Source organism: Aricia agestis, chromosome 21 (genome assembly GCF_905147365.1).
Source record: "Aricia agestis chromosome 21, ilAriAges1.1, whole genome shotgun sequence".
Taxonomy (NCBI): Eukaryota; Metazoa; Arthropoda; class Insecta; order Lepidoptera; family Lycaenidae; genus Aricia; species Aricia agestis.
This window is the reverse complement of record NC_056426.1, coordinates 8,926,318-8,940,476: the sequence shown is the minus strand read 5'-3', so window position 1 is coordinate 8,940,476 and position 14,159 is coordinate 8,926,318. Positions and strand designations below refer to the sequence as shown.

At 37.2% G+C, this 14,159-nt stretch overlaps 2 protein-coding genes across 5 annotated transcripts in view; one reads left to right on the top strand and one right to left on the bottom strand.

The window, feature by feature from the left end:
* The window catches only part of LOC121737821 (gastrula zinc finger protein XlCGF58.1-like), a 42,679-nt gene extending 40,598 nt beyond the window's left edge, over positions 1-2,081 (top strand). For all 4 annotated transcript variants that reach the window (XM_042129534.1, XM_042129536.1, XM_042129537.1 and 1 more), the window contains 2 exons: positions 72-493; positions 578-2,081. In XM_042129534.1, coding sequence (XP_041985468.1) covers positions 72-493; positions 578-2,032 — 1,877 coding nt within the window. In that variant the 3' untranslated portion in view covers positions 2,033-2,081. The remainder of the gene's footprint in view (positions 1-71; positions 494-577) is intronic.
* Positions 2,082-5,992: 3,911 nt separating this feature from the next.
* LOC121737826 (NADPH-dependent diflavin oxidoreductase 1) lies at positions 5,993-14,142 on the bottom strand. Its single transcript, XM_042129544.1, has 7 exons — positions 13,543-14,142; positions 12,886-13,175; positions 11,701-11,884; positions 10,775-10,995; positions 8,171-8,446; positions 7,301-7,527; positions 5,993-6,325 (listed from the first exon to the last, which is right to left on the bottom strand). The coding sequence occupies exons 1-7, from the start codon at positions 13,931-13,933 to the stop codon at positions 6,100-6,102; spliced, it is 1,815 nt and encodes a 604-aa protein (XP_041985478.1). The 5' UTR covers positions 13,934-14,142; the 3' UTR covers positions 5,993-6,099.
* Between the last annotated feature and the right edge of the window lie 17 nt (positions 14,143-14,159).

Below are 14,159 nucleotides of genomic sequence, written 5' to 3'. Positions count from 1 at the left end.
GTAGTTTCCTGCGTTGGGAATGTATATTGTAGACTGTAGTTTCTAGTACTGAACAAAAGTTTTTCTTACAGCTATAAAAGAAGAATGTGCGGAAAGTCCAAGTCATTACGAAGCCGAAAGTACTGGACAACCAGCGTACGAGCATATCCCCACAAAGCCGACACAAGATGACACAAAACATTATGATTGTAATGTCTGCAACAAAACATTCATTTCTACAAGACTTTTAAAAATACACCACGAGCAAATTCACCCTAAACTAAAACCTGACAAGTGTGATGTTTGTAGTAAATCGTTTTGTCAAAAAAGTAACTCAAGGGGTCATATACTAATACATGCCAATGTAAAGCCTTATAGTTGTGATGTTTGTAGTGAGACATTTAGGCACAAATCTAACTTAAACAGACACATACTAATACATGCCACTGAAAAGCCTTATAGTTGTGATGTTTGTAGTAAGACATTTAGGCGGAAAGGTCACTTAAACAGTCACATACTAACACATGGCACTGAAAAGCCTTATAGTTGTGATGTTTGTTGTAAGACATTTAGCCAGAAAGGTGCCTTAAACAGTCACATACTAATACATTCCAATGAAAAGCCTTACAGTTGCGATGTTTGTAGTAAGACATTTAGGCGGAAAGGTCACTTAAACAGTCACATACTAACACATGGCACTGAAAAGCCTTATAGTTGTGATGCTTGTAGTAAGACATTTAGGCGGAAAGGTCACTTAAACAGTCACATACTAACACATGGCACTGAAAAGCCTTATAGTTGTGATGTTTGTTGTAAGACATTTAGCCAGAAAGGTGCCTTAAACAGTCACATACTAATACATTCCAATGAAAAGCCTTACAGTTGCGATGTTTGTAGTAAGACATTTAGGCAGAAAGGTACCTTAAACAGTCACATACTAACACATGGCACTGAAAAGCCTTATAGTTGTGATGTTTGTAGTAAGACATTTAGGCGGAAAGATAGCTTAAACAGTCACATACTAATACATACCACTGAAAAACCTTATAGTTGTGATGATTGTAGTAAGACATTCAGGGAGAAAGATGCCTTAAAAAGACACATACTAATGCATTCCAATGAAAAGCCTTATAGTTGTGATGTTTGTAGTAAGACATTTAGGCGAAAAAGTAGCTTAAACTGTCACCTACTAATACATGGCACTGAAAAACCTTATAGTTGTGATGTTTGTAGTAAATCGTTTTATCAAAAAAGTACCTTAAAGGGTCATATACTTATACATGCCAAGGAAAAACCTTATAGTTGTGATGTTTGTAGTAAGACATTCAGTCGGAAAGGTAACTTAAACATTCACATACTAATACATTCCAATGAAAAGCCTTATAGTTGTGATGTTTGTAGCAAGTCGTTTCATCAAATAAATACCTTAAACCGTCACAAACAAATACATGCCACCGAAAAGCCTTATAGTTGTGATGTCTGTAGTAAGACATTTACGCATAAACATAAATTAAACAGTCACATACTAATACATGCCACTGAAATGCCCTATAGCTGTGATGTTTGCAGTAAGTCGTTTCATCGAAAAGGTGCTTTAGACAGTCACATACTAATACATACCACTGAAAAGCCTTATAGTTGTGATGTTTGTAGTAAGACATTTAGGCAGAAATGTACCTTAAACAGACACATACAAATACATACCACTAAAAAACGTTATAGTATTGATGTTTCTAGTAAGACATTTAGGCGAAACAGTAACTTAAACAGTCACCTACTACATGCCACTGAAAAACCTTATAGTTGTGATGTTTGTAGTAAATCGTTTCGTCAAAAAGGTACCTTAAAGAGTCATATACTAATACACACCACTGAAAAGCCTTATAGTTGTGATGTTTGTAGTAAGACATTTAGACAGAAAGGTCACTTAAACAGGCACATACTAATACATTCAAATGAAAAGCCTTATAGTTGTGATGTTTGTAGTAAGTCGTTTAATGAAAAAAGTAACTTAAACAAGCACATACTAACACATGCCACTGAAAAGCCTTAGGGTGGGTTCACCAACTTACTTTAACTATAGGGACCGTGCAGAAACTATAGAGGGCATAGGAAGTAAAAACTTGTAATATATTGCAATAAATTAATGAAGATGCAAAAAATCTTAATTACAGAAAATGCTTGTGGATTAATAAAATAAAACAAGTTCACTAAAATAAATGCTTTTATTTCATCAACATTCTGCGATTCATAACTTTTGTTTGTCACTATTTTAACTAATTTCAGTCTGGACTAGGGAATGCAATCTTGGACCAAGATTGACAATTCAAGATCTTGGAGTCTTTTTTCTGAATCAAGATTGGTCAGTTCGAGATCTTGTTGAGATTCGGGTCGAGATCTTGGTCGCGAATCAAGATTTTCGGGATTTTCGAGATTGAGCAGAATAATTGAAAAAAAATGCGTTTTTTTGCTGCAAATTGATAGTAACCAGTATTTAAATATTATGTAATATATAAGTATATTACATAATATTTAACCCAATTTTCACAAAAACAAATTCTTTGAAACATTATGTACATATTATATTATGTAATGTTTCAAAGTCAAACGGTTATTAACGAACAGGAAATTAAAAACTCTTTTTTATATTAAATAACTGGCAACACCTATTTCTATGACCGTATTGGATCCAATCTCTCAGCAAATGTCAAAAATCTATGATCAAGGAAGAAATGAATCATAGGTCTATATTACATTATCCAATATCATTGACTCAATGATCTCGGATCCAATATTTCCAACAGTTTACCGGTAAACCGGGGTGAATAGAATTGAAGGGGGCAATAGGAAAAAAACTTAGGATAAGTTTCAATGTTTTTTATGGCAAACTCGGTATCCCCAGTAAAAAACCTGCAACTTTATAAATTTGTTGATATCATTCTCCTTAGTCTAGCAAATTTTTATGTGTGGCTACATCGCTAAAACTGCCAAAATTTAATTTCAAAGTTGACAACAAAACAAGTCGTTTTAGACGAGCGAGTTTGAACCTCCGTATTTCGGTGAATTTTGGTCATAATAGTTTAAAGTTTTCTTCAAATTGCGGTCAGTGCTGTTATAATATATTTTGATATAGTTATTAAGGTAAAAATATGCAGTAAGTATACAAAATTGTTCTTATTCCGTAAGCCTTATTTTCTTTAAATTTTTGGGGTGATAGGATACATGAAAGGGGTGAATAAACACGCCTGAGAGGTTAATACGCACGCAAATATGGTTATTAGACACGGCCAAGGGGTGATTAGTTACCAAAGAGGGGTGATTAGCCATGATTATGTCAGGGCTGCCACAAAGTTTGTTGTGGTTATCTACAGTTTAAATTTATCTTTTAGTTACTTAAAGCGTTTTTAATTTTCTTGATTATTTTTCAATCCATTCAATATTATTTAATTTTATTCATTCTTATCAGAATAATATAAATTAGTAAGGTATTTCATTTATTTTTGTAAATATTTACATTATTTTATTTCTCAGATACAATAATGCCTCGAAACTATAAATATAATTTTACTTTTCATTTATACTAATAAATAATTAAAGAAACCTTCCCAAGTTTGCTTGCCTTTATCCAATAAAGAATATATAGTGAAACTGTAACGAGGCAGCCCTACGAAAATTTTCCAATCACCCCTCAGGTGTATATATTGTCCCCTGATAAGTAGTAATTAGAAATTACGTATATTTTGTGTCTTTTTTTAATAACTACGAACATATCCGAAGAGAAACAAATTCATATCAATAGTTTGGCCTAAGACTCAATATATACACGACTAAAAAACAGTTCTGCAACCTTACGAAAATAATTACCAAAGTTCGAAGACCTATCTATTCACCCCAAATTACGTATATGATAAACTAATACCCCCCAAAGGCATTTTGGTAGTGTACGAAACCAAAATATAGGGGTCTCCGTTGTTCGCGGTACTTTTCCATTATTAACTCTGTGGTATGTATTATGGTCTGCGGTTTATAAGCCTTTTCTGAAACCTGCTTGTTCCAAAGATTGTTTTTCGTCAATTGTAAGTCTTATTCTAGAATTAATAATTGCGGAGAACAGCTTGTATAGAGATGGTAAAAGACTTATAAGTAGGTCTAAATTTAACGACATCCCTTGGATCTCCTTTTTTATATACATAAAAGAACGATGTTTGATTCCGACCATTGTGTCGGTCTCGGATGTCAATCGTATTAATTTGAAGAAGTCGGTAAGTGGTTTTGATAATATGTCGGGGGCCGTCTTCAAGGCCTCATTTGGTATATTGTTTGGACCGGCTGATTTTTCTAATTTTAGTTTCTGTGTTTCTTTCAGGATTTCTGTATCGCTTATCTCTGCTGTCTCTTTTCTGGCGGTGGTGTCTGCAGGTAAGTTATCGTCTAAGTTGTTGTTTTCATTTAGGAGCGGAGTTATTGGAGTTGTGTTGCTGTATAGGTTTCTATAGAAGTCAGTTGCTTTAGTGATAATGTCTTTTCGTTTCTTTAGGTCTTTGTCAGATTTCTTTAGCCCTTCTATCCAAGGTTTGCACGTTCTGAGTTCTTTTAAAGCCTTCTTTGTGCTGTCGGCGTGGGTAAGATGTTTTATAAACGTGTTTTGTCTGTATTAATTGATTCTCATATATTTGTTGACTAGTTTAAAAAGAGCACAGAGTCTATTTTTCATTGCTTGTGTTTTATTTTTGGTTTTTTGTAGTTCTTTCCTTTTTTGTAAAAGGGATAATGTATAATATAAATATAACATAACAAAATATGAAATACAACAGTTTGCCACTACTAAATTTTGAATTTTAATAAAAATATGTTCAGTTGCAAATAGTAGATTATATAACAATATAATCTACGATAGAAAACAATAAGATAAATAATATGTACATTCATTGACCATACAAAAATTATGAAAAACTAGCGGTACTACGGAAATATATTATATTGCGCGTGGTCCGATAGCACTTGGCCGGTTTTAAACCTACTAGTTGTCCACGCATGGACATCGTGGCATAAGGTGCGACGTCCCTGGCGCACGGACCTCGCGGACCTGCGGGGGTGCCGGGGGACAAGGCGGAACGGGTTTGGAGCGGCGACGGCGGCGAGCTGCGCGGCGGAGCTCGCTCTCTTCCCGAACCACCGGCGCACGCGCACGTCCACTAAATATTACCAATATACCAACATTGTAAAATCGTAATATATCGGAGTTCTATCTTTTACCTCTTTTATTTTAAACTACCAGTAGATAGGACCCGACATTTTTGGTCCTTCGAGCCGGATGTATGTTGTGAATTGACATAATATTACACAGACAATGTAAGCGAACGTCAGTTCCCGAAGCGGTGGTAGGCCTCATGTAGACTCGACGTTCTAAAAGTGTTAACTTTGTTAACCTATTTGGAAACAAATATTTTGATTTTTGATTTTCAACGACTGAAGAGAGAGCAAAAATCGGCCGCGCATTGTTACCTGGGCCCGTACCACGAAACGGTTTGAAACTCAAACAATCGTACGAGAATGTTGCGTTCTACTCTAACAAACGTGAAATGATGTTGTTAGAGCAGGACGCGGCATTCTCGTCCGATTGTTTGAGTCTCAAAACCGTTTCGTGGTACGGCTCCTGATCCGCCGTCCAAGGGTGAGCGGTATGAGGGAGGGGTTAAACTACTACTGTGAGCGTAAATCTAAGGTGTATTGTCTATGTCGAGACATTCGTTACCTTTTTAAGCGCAAATAAATCTTACCACATAGACGACAAAAACTACGTCGGTAACGCCGGTCTTGTACATTGACTGTACATTATTTCAAAATGTACAGTTGTTAGAGGCTGGGTGCCATATTATAACTTTTTTACCTACTCACTAAGAGCTTTTTTTTTATATTATTTACAGTTCCGTTTCTGCGTCCGTTTCCGTTTCTGCTACAATTTACTTTTGACATTTGTTTCCGTTTCTGGTTCTGCTAAGACACACTCTGACATTGGCGACTCACTAAGGAGCCATTTTTAAATAAGGAGAAGAACTTTAAGTAAAAATAACTTTGGTAGGTATCTAGTAGTTTATATGTCTTGTTCTTCACATAATATTACCAAGTCTCAACTTGCAATCTATTATTTCTCTCCATATCTTCTAGCATTTTCTTAGCGTCTTCCAAACTGATTCCTCCAGCCTCAGATATAACATCCTCTATGAATGCATCTCTGACATTATCAGGCATATTCTTAGCGTTACCTGATATAAATATATAACCACCTCTGTTCAGTAAATTCCACAATACGTCTTTATTTTCTGCTATCTTGTGTTGTACATATCTGGAAGTTAAAAAGAGATATATTAGATGCTAGATAAACTCCGTTGCTCAAAATTTGATGATCTCGCGTGAACCGTACATCAGTAAGTATATAAAGTATGTTATGTCCTTTCTCGGGACCTAAAGTATCTCCATACCTTTGAATAAAATTGGTTTGGACGTGAAGAGGTCACAGACAGGCAGACACATTTTCTTCACTTATAATTTAACGTAGGAGAGCCATGCTTCGGCACGAATGGGCCGGCTCGACCGGAGAAATACCACGTTCTCACAGAAAACCGGCGTGAAATAGCGCTTGCGCTGTGTTTCGCCGTGAGTGAGTTTACCGGAGGCCCGATCCCCTACCCTACCCTCCCCTATTCCCTTCCCTTCCCTACCCTCCCCTATTACCCTATTCACTCCTAAAAGGTCAGCAACGCACCTGCAGTCCTTCTGATGCTGCGAGTGTCCATGGGCGACGGAAGTTGCTTTCCATCAGGTGACCCGTTTGCTCGTTTGCCCCCCTTATTTCATTAAAAAATATATTAGTATGGATAGCAGACTTCCGTAATTTGTTCGCGTTATATCAATACCAATTATAGGTATAGACATATTAATTAACCAGACTAAATGTAGGTCCGCCCTCTGCATATCAATTTTTATAAAATAAGGGGGCAAACGAGCGAACGGGTGACCAGATGGAAAGCAACTTCCGTCATCCATGGACACTCGCAACATCAGAAGAGTTGCAGGTGCGTTGCCGGCATTTTAAGTAGGCATATAAATAATAGGGGAGGAGAGGGGGTAAACTCACTCACTTGGCGAAACACAGCGCAAGCGCTTTTTCACGCGGGTTTTTCGTGAGCCCGTGGTAAATTTCCGGTCGAGCCGGCCCATTCCTGCCGAAGCATGGCTCTCCCACGGTGATTTTTTTCGCGGCATTTTCTTCGATGGTACAAATACTCCTTAAAAATGAATAAATATAAAAATTACTCACATTTTATTCTCCTGGTCCCTTGAGAACGCACAATACAATGTCAATTCTCCAGAATCCACCATTCCCTCTAACTCTTGTCTACAATGGAAGTCTTTATTCTTGTATCGACAGCCGAAGAAAAGATGTAATGTGTCACTGCTAGCGGTACCCTGTATAGATCTCTCTTGGAGTAAGTTTCTGAACGGTGCCAGACCAGTACCAGGCCCGATTAGTATTAATGGAATGCTCTGGAAAAAAATTGGTCGATAGATGGCGCTGAAAAGAACTTAGACGCTAGTTTAAGTTATAGCATTACTAGTTGACCCGGCAAATATTGTTTTGCCATATAAATTATTTATTAACCCCTAAACGTCAGTCTATGTCAAAATTGCAAAAAGCCGTCGCACGTCGCGCCAGCTCCTGGTATACGTGACAGACCGGCGTTAACAGATCAGTTTTTGAATTAGAATTTGATTTTTTTTTTAATGAAATAAGGGGGCAAACGAGCAAACGGGTCACATGATGGAAAGCAACTACCGTCGCCCATGAACACTCGCAGCATCAGAAGAGCTGCAGGTGCGTTGCCGGCCTTTTAAGAGGGAATAGGGGAGGGTAGGGAATGGAATAGGGTAGGGGATTGGGCCTCCGGTAAACTCACTCACTCGGCGAAACACAGCGCAAGCGCTGTTTCACGCCGGTTTTCTGTGAGAACGTGGTATTTCTCCGGTCGAACCGGCCCATTCGTGCCGAAGCATGGCTCTCCCACGTATGAAATTAGATTTTTTTTTAGGTTCTAATTGGAATAATGTTAATTCACATTTACAATCTTAAAGTATAATATACAATGTTTATAAATGCAAAAATGTCGTGTGTATGTAACAACAAACTTACCGCGTCTTGAGGAAACTTCATTGTCCCTCTCTTGATCCAACCGTACACCCGATCACCGACGTTCAAATTCTTCAACCAATTCGATGCTAGACCGAGCCTAGCTTTCTTTAACTTGCTATAATATTTGACGACTACTATCAATAGTTCTATCCTCCTCCCCTCGGACTTGAGACAACTGCCCGCTATAGAAAATGATCTGGGTTTGATTGTAGATAGGAGTTCAAATAATACTTCTATTGTAAGTTTTGAGGCTGACTTATGGAAGTCGTGTAGCACCTGAAATGTGTGAAAGATATTTATAGTACGTCAAGAAAGTGAAGAAATTAAAAAGTGGCAAGATCGTGGTGTCATCCCTTTTTTCTTAGATCGATTTGAAAGGGATGGACACTACGATGTTGCCACTTTTTAATTTCTTCACTTTCTTGACAGACTATAAAATATGTCAATTAGGCTGCGTTTCCACCAGAGATGTGTTCCGAGGATTGAGGAATGTGTTTTATCCAATGGCATCGCCGCGCTGAGCGATGTCATGGTAAGGTCATGACATGAAGCGATTCTATTGGTTCTCAAAAACACATTCCTCGCAACACATCTCTGGTGGAAACGCAGCTTAAGGGTGGGTTGAACCAGAGGCGTAGTTAAAGTTAAAGTTAAGGTGATCGTCAAATATGGCATCCATAATGTCCATTATGGACGCCATATTAACATTTTACTAGGGATTTGACAGTTCATTTGACTTTTTGTTATGGTTAAAGTCATAGATTAAGACCCAATTTCACCAACCTCTGTTTGTTAAATCCTAACAAGGCATTACTTAACAGACCTTGGAAAATTAAACAGACTGTTAAAATACTTATGTCCCACAGTAAAAATTTAACAGCGGATTAGTAAATGCAATGTTAAGTGAACAACGAGTGAACAACTATTAAATTGGTTAATTCTTGTTAATAGGCGACGAAATTACAATGTACAAGATTAATACGACATGTTTGCTGCAATGTGTCACTTTCTTCCTTATTAGTATAATAGTAGATAATGCGATAAAATTAAAATATCACTGATCGCATACATTTGTTACGCTATAATAGTTCTTCTTAATTTACCAGGTTAATAATTATTATCTGTCAAGGCTGAAAACATGAATCATAATACAAACTTTTATTTACTTATTTCGGTTTGGTAATTTTGATACAAGTTAGTATATTTGCAATGTCAAGGAAAATCCGAAGGCTGAATTTTTGGCAAAGTGAAAATAAATAATTATTCATAACTATGAAAATAATGAATAATAAGGACGTAGCGGAAACATGGCGGAAAGACTCAAAAGTCAAAACAGATTCTTTTATTGATATTGCATATTATTGTCTTTGAAAGTTGTTATTTTGACTCATATAACAGCCTGTTAAATATTTAACGGACCTCCATAGCAGGAATTAAATTTAACACCGTGTTAGGTGATTTAACATGACATTAGGGCATGGTGGAACGCTCGATAGCTCTAACAGGCCATTAACTGATTTAACAAGCCATTATTTATTTAACATTGCTTGATGAAACTGAGACTAAGTATTATAGTATAGATGTAGTCATCGCGTGGCCATTTTGTGCTTATTTTCATACAAGTAGTGTGCGTTTATTTTCTTGAATATTTCTATTTGTCGATTATTTCGAAGCACATTATGATACAGGAAAGAAAGTCAATTAGTTCATGATATCGATTAACTATAGTTCAAGTGATGAGAATCCGTAAACACACGTAAAAAGCTATGCAATTTTTATAGCCAAATTATTAATTGATGTGACATTTTTAGCACTAATGCCTTATATAGCACGAATAAGGGATTAATAAACTTATAAAATATCTTTTTAGCTTACAAAAATACCATTTGAAAAGTCCAAAAAACGTTATTCGAAACTTACGTATTTAATGTTAAATCCACGTGTTTGAGGCCTTCTTTGACCATTCTTATGGTTTATTATTTAGCGGAACCACAAAACTCAACAATATCTAGCATTAAATGTTCACTAAAAACCTTTATTAACATTTTTATTACATTAAATATGCCGACCGTCTCCTTTGTTATGTCCTAGTAAGTAGGACATAACATTACACGCTTTTGACGCTTATACACCGATATAAGGCTCTCTCCAGTCTATAGTACCTCAATGATTAAAATTATAGTTATAATATAAAGTAAGTTGGTGCAACCCGGTGTAATTAATTCAAAATTTTGACATAAGCCCCATACATTATCTGTCAAACTCTTCATTAAATTGAAGGTTAATCATAATTAAATGTCTCTGAGTACGGCGGTTAGTCTTCTTAAAAGTTTTTTTTATAAAATTAGGAGGCAAGCGGGTCACCTGATGGAAAGCAACTACCGCCGCCCATGGACACTCGCAACATCAGAAGAGCAGCAGGTGCGTTGCCGGCTTTTTAAGAGGGAGTAAGCCCTCTTCTAGAAGGTTTGCAGGTTGTATAGGTCCGGAAATACTGCTGGTGACAGTTCGTTCCAGAGTTTTACAGTGCGTGGCAGAAATTTAAGCGAAAAACTCAAGGTGATCAATGATTATATTATTTGAAAACAAAAAAACTTTACTCACTTCTAACACAGTCCGTCTTGGTCTCCTACAATAGTTCAACCAATCCTCCTGACCTTCGGGCGAACTGAGCTCTATACATTTGTCCCTTTCCAACTTATCTTCGGATATGAGAGCTAGAAGAGAGAAGAAATACTGCGTCGGGTAGGCCTTCAAATCCCAATACTGTTCAGCTACCTCGTACAATGTTAAGGGCTGCTTTAGAAAATCAGGCACTGGCATATCTAAAGAATGAAAAAATTGTTGTGAGACGGCAAACTTGCGGCTAACTTACAAGCCAGGTTTTGGCACGTGGCTAAAGTAGATTAAAAAACGCATTTGCAAGGCGCGACGTGACTAAATATTTTTTGTAGCAACCATGACCCGCCGCGCAGGGTTGCGCCGCGCCGTTATAGTGCTGTTTGGCTCATATTTATCAGTAGAAAGAATATTTGCCCGCAGTTTGACCTTTACAGAGCTGTTTTGACGCTTGGCAAAAATAGGCTGTGAGCAACACAACAAAACAGTGTGGCTGCATAGGTAAGTCTGCGGTGCGGTGCAGTTAGATCAATGTTCACCTTAATAATATATTAATTAATCTGACAAACTAACTAAAACATAGCAAATTAAAAAGTTTATTTTTACAAATCGAAACTAAGGAACCAAATTTAATTTATAAAGGCCGGCTACGCACCTGCAGCTCTTCTGATGTTGCGAGTGTCCATGGGCGACGGTAGTTGCTTACCATCAGGTGACCCGTTTGCTCGTTTGCCCCCTTATTTAATAAAAAAAAAAAAAAAAAAATTTAGGCAAGGCAAAGTAACAACAGTAAAACATTCTAATAAGAAAATACACCTTCTTATAAAATGTAATAATTAATACTGCCAAAATTATTTCTTCCTTTAGTCACTATACTTATTAAAATATATCAATGGTTTCTTAATTCTTACCATCATGATATTCTTCAACTGACAGTAGATGATATGGTTTTATATCTATATTGTGCGTTTCGAATATACCAAACAGATCATCAACATCTTCCTTAGAATTCCGTGGTCGTATATTGAAAATATCCCCCGGTGAGTATTGTAATGGGTTACCGTCAACTGTTTTGAATATGATGTGTCTGACATCCTGAAAAGTGGAATTAGGATAAAAACTTTCGGAGACTATACAGTGAAATTATCAGTGGAAAGTTATTTAATGTACTTATACGTGGGAGAGCCATGCTTCGGCACGAATGGGCCGGCTCGACACTCAGTGGTCACTACACTATTTTTTTTTAATCTGCGCCCTCGGACGGTTCTGGGTTTTATTTTATTTTCAATTTTACCTTAGATTTTGGGGGGGGGGGTCATGTCCCCTGTGACCCCCCCTTGGGACCGCGCCTGCGAGTGAGTTTAACAGAGGCCCAATCCTACCTATCTACCCTATTCCCTTCCCATCCCTACCCTCCCCTATTACCCTATTCCCTCTTAAAAAGGACGGCAACGCACCTGCAGCTCTTCTGATGCTGCGAGTGTCCATGGGCGACGGAAGTTGCTTTCCATCAGGTGACACGGTTGCTTGTTTGCCCCCTTATTTCATTTAAAAAAAAAATCTTACACTGTGACTCCGAAGCTGTATTGCTACTTTCATGGAAAGTGTTTTTAGGATACAGTTAAGTCATTGCATTTAGAAAAGACAACAATTGAAGTGATTCTACGGATTCTCAAGAACACAAAGGCCAGCAGGCAGCAACACACCAGCAGTTCTTCTGATGTTGCGAGTGTCCATGGGAGTCACCTGATGGAAAGCAACTACCATCAGTAGTTGCTTTCCATCAGGTGACCCATTTGCTCATTTGCGCCCTTATCTTACATAAAAAATACAAAAGACATTTGTGTGTATAGTCCGCGCAATCCACAAAGACTCGCCCCACTACTCCTTCTAATTGTTTATAATATATGTGTGCAAGCTTTCGCCAATGTTTGAGTGTTATCGGTACACACTAATTACCTACGAGTGCACGCTCACACTACAATAAATAGACCCAATTAAGAAAAAGCGCCGCGGTCAAAGGGAAAAATGCTCACCCAAAAAGTGGTGGGGCGCGTCTTTGTGGATTGCACGGACTTTATAATGATAAATCTTACCTGAAAATGACTTTCATCTGTAGTCCTATCATTCTTCTCCAGTTCCAAATATGTGGAATCCAAAAAATGATCCCTACAGCCTTTACCATAATAAACATCCTCGGATACATTTTTTTGGTTATCACAGCTATCCGTCTTTACTAGGGATACTTTCCAGCGTGGTACAAAAGAATTGTTCATGGTGTCTGTTTGTATATTTGGGAAGTAGGACTTCAAGGTGCTAAAGAAGTTTCCCAACCAAGGCATCAGTACTGCATCGTGGCCGAGGTCATGTTGGTAATCACACAGCGCTGAAAAATTGGGATTGATACATTAATATTTAAATTACTAGTTAAGAACATAGAATTTTATGTTATCTAAGATAAAGTTGGTTTCTGTTTTATTAAAACTAACTTCAGTGCAATGAAGTTGCAAATAAACTGTGGATTTTAGATTTATTTGCATGCTTCGACTATAATGCTACTGTTTAAAAATAAATCATTTAGATACAGACTATAATAAAAACTAACAGATTTTTAAGTATATTTTGCTTTTATCTTTTAAGGTCTGGATTGGTTTATAACGAGTAGCAGGCTGCAAATTGCAATTTAATGTGTAACATAATATTTATTATGCCAATGTGCCATAAAAAAAAAATTAAAAAAAAATGAAATTTACCTATATTCAAAAGTGGCGTAGCTCCAAGCTGTAGTAAACGCTTATGTAGTTTCTTTCCGACGAAATTGAATTTGGAATATGTAGAATCTCCTAAGCCAACGACACCAAATTTGAGCTTCATTAGTGAGTTGTTTGGAAGGTTTTTTCGCAGAAGAAACTTCCAGAACCTCCTCATATTATCCGGCTCATCCCCTTGCCCAGTCGTCGCACAAACAAACAAAGCGAATTCCTCGTGAATCAGACGAGAAATTGGATAATCGTCCATCGCCTGTACAGGACCTCTGAAACCCAAAACTTTCGTCTTCCGCCATATCCTCTCGGCTATTTCCTGAGCTGTGAACGTTTGGCTGCCATATAACACTAATAATCTGCCTTCCTTTCCATTCCCCATAGCTAAATCTTTTTTAAAATTAATAAATTTTGTGATAATCACTGATAATTTGAATCTGTTCTACTTCTCCTCCTTCGAGAAATATCAGCATGTCAATTTGACAGCACAACTTTTTTTTAGATGTAGCTATCGTAAGGTCTTGATTGTTATTTAGTCAGCCATAATCTTATCTAGTTGCCCTGCGTCCATACAACAATAACGGATTTTTCAAAATAATTCAAGCAAT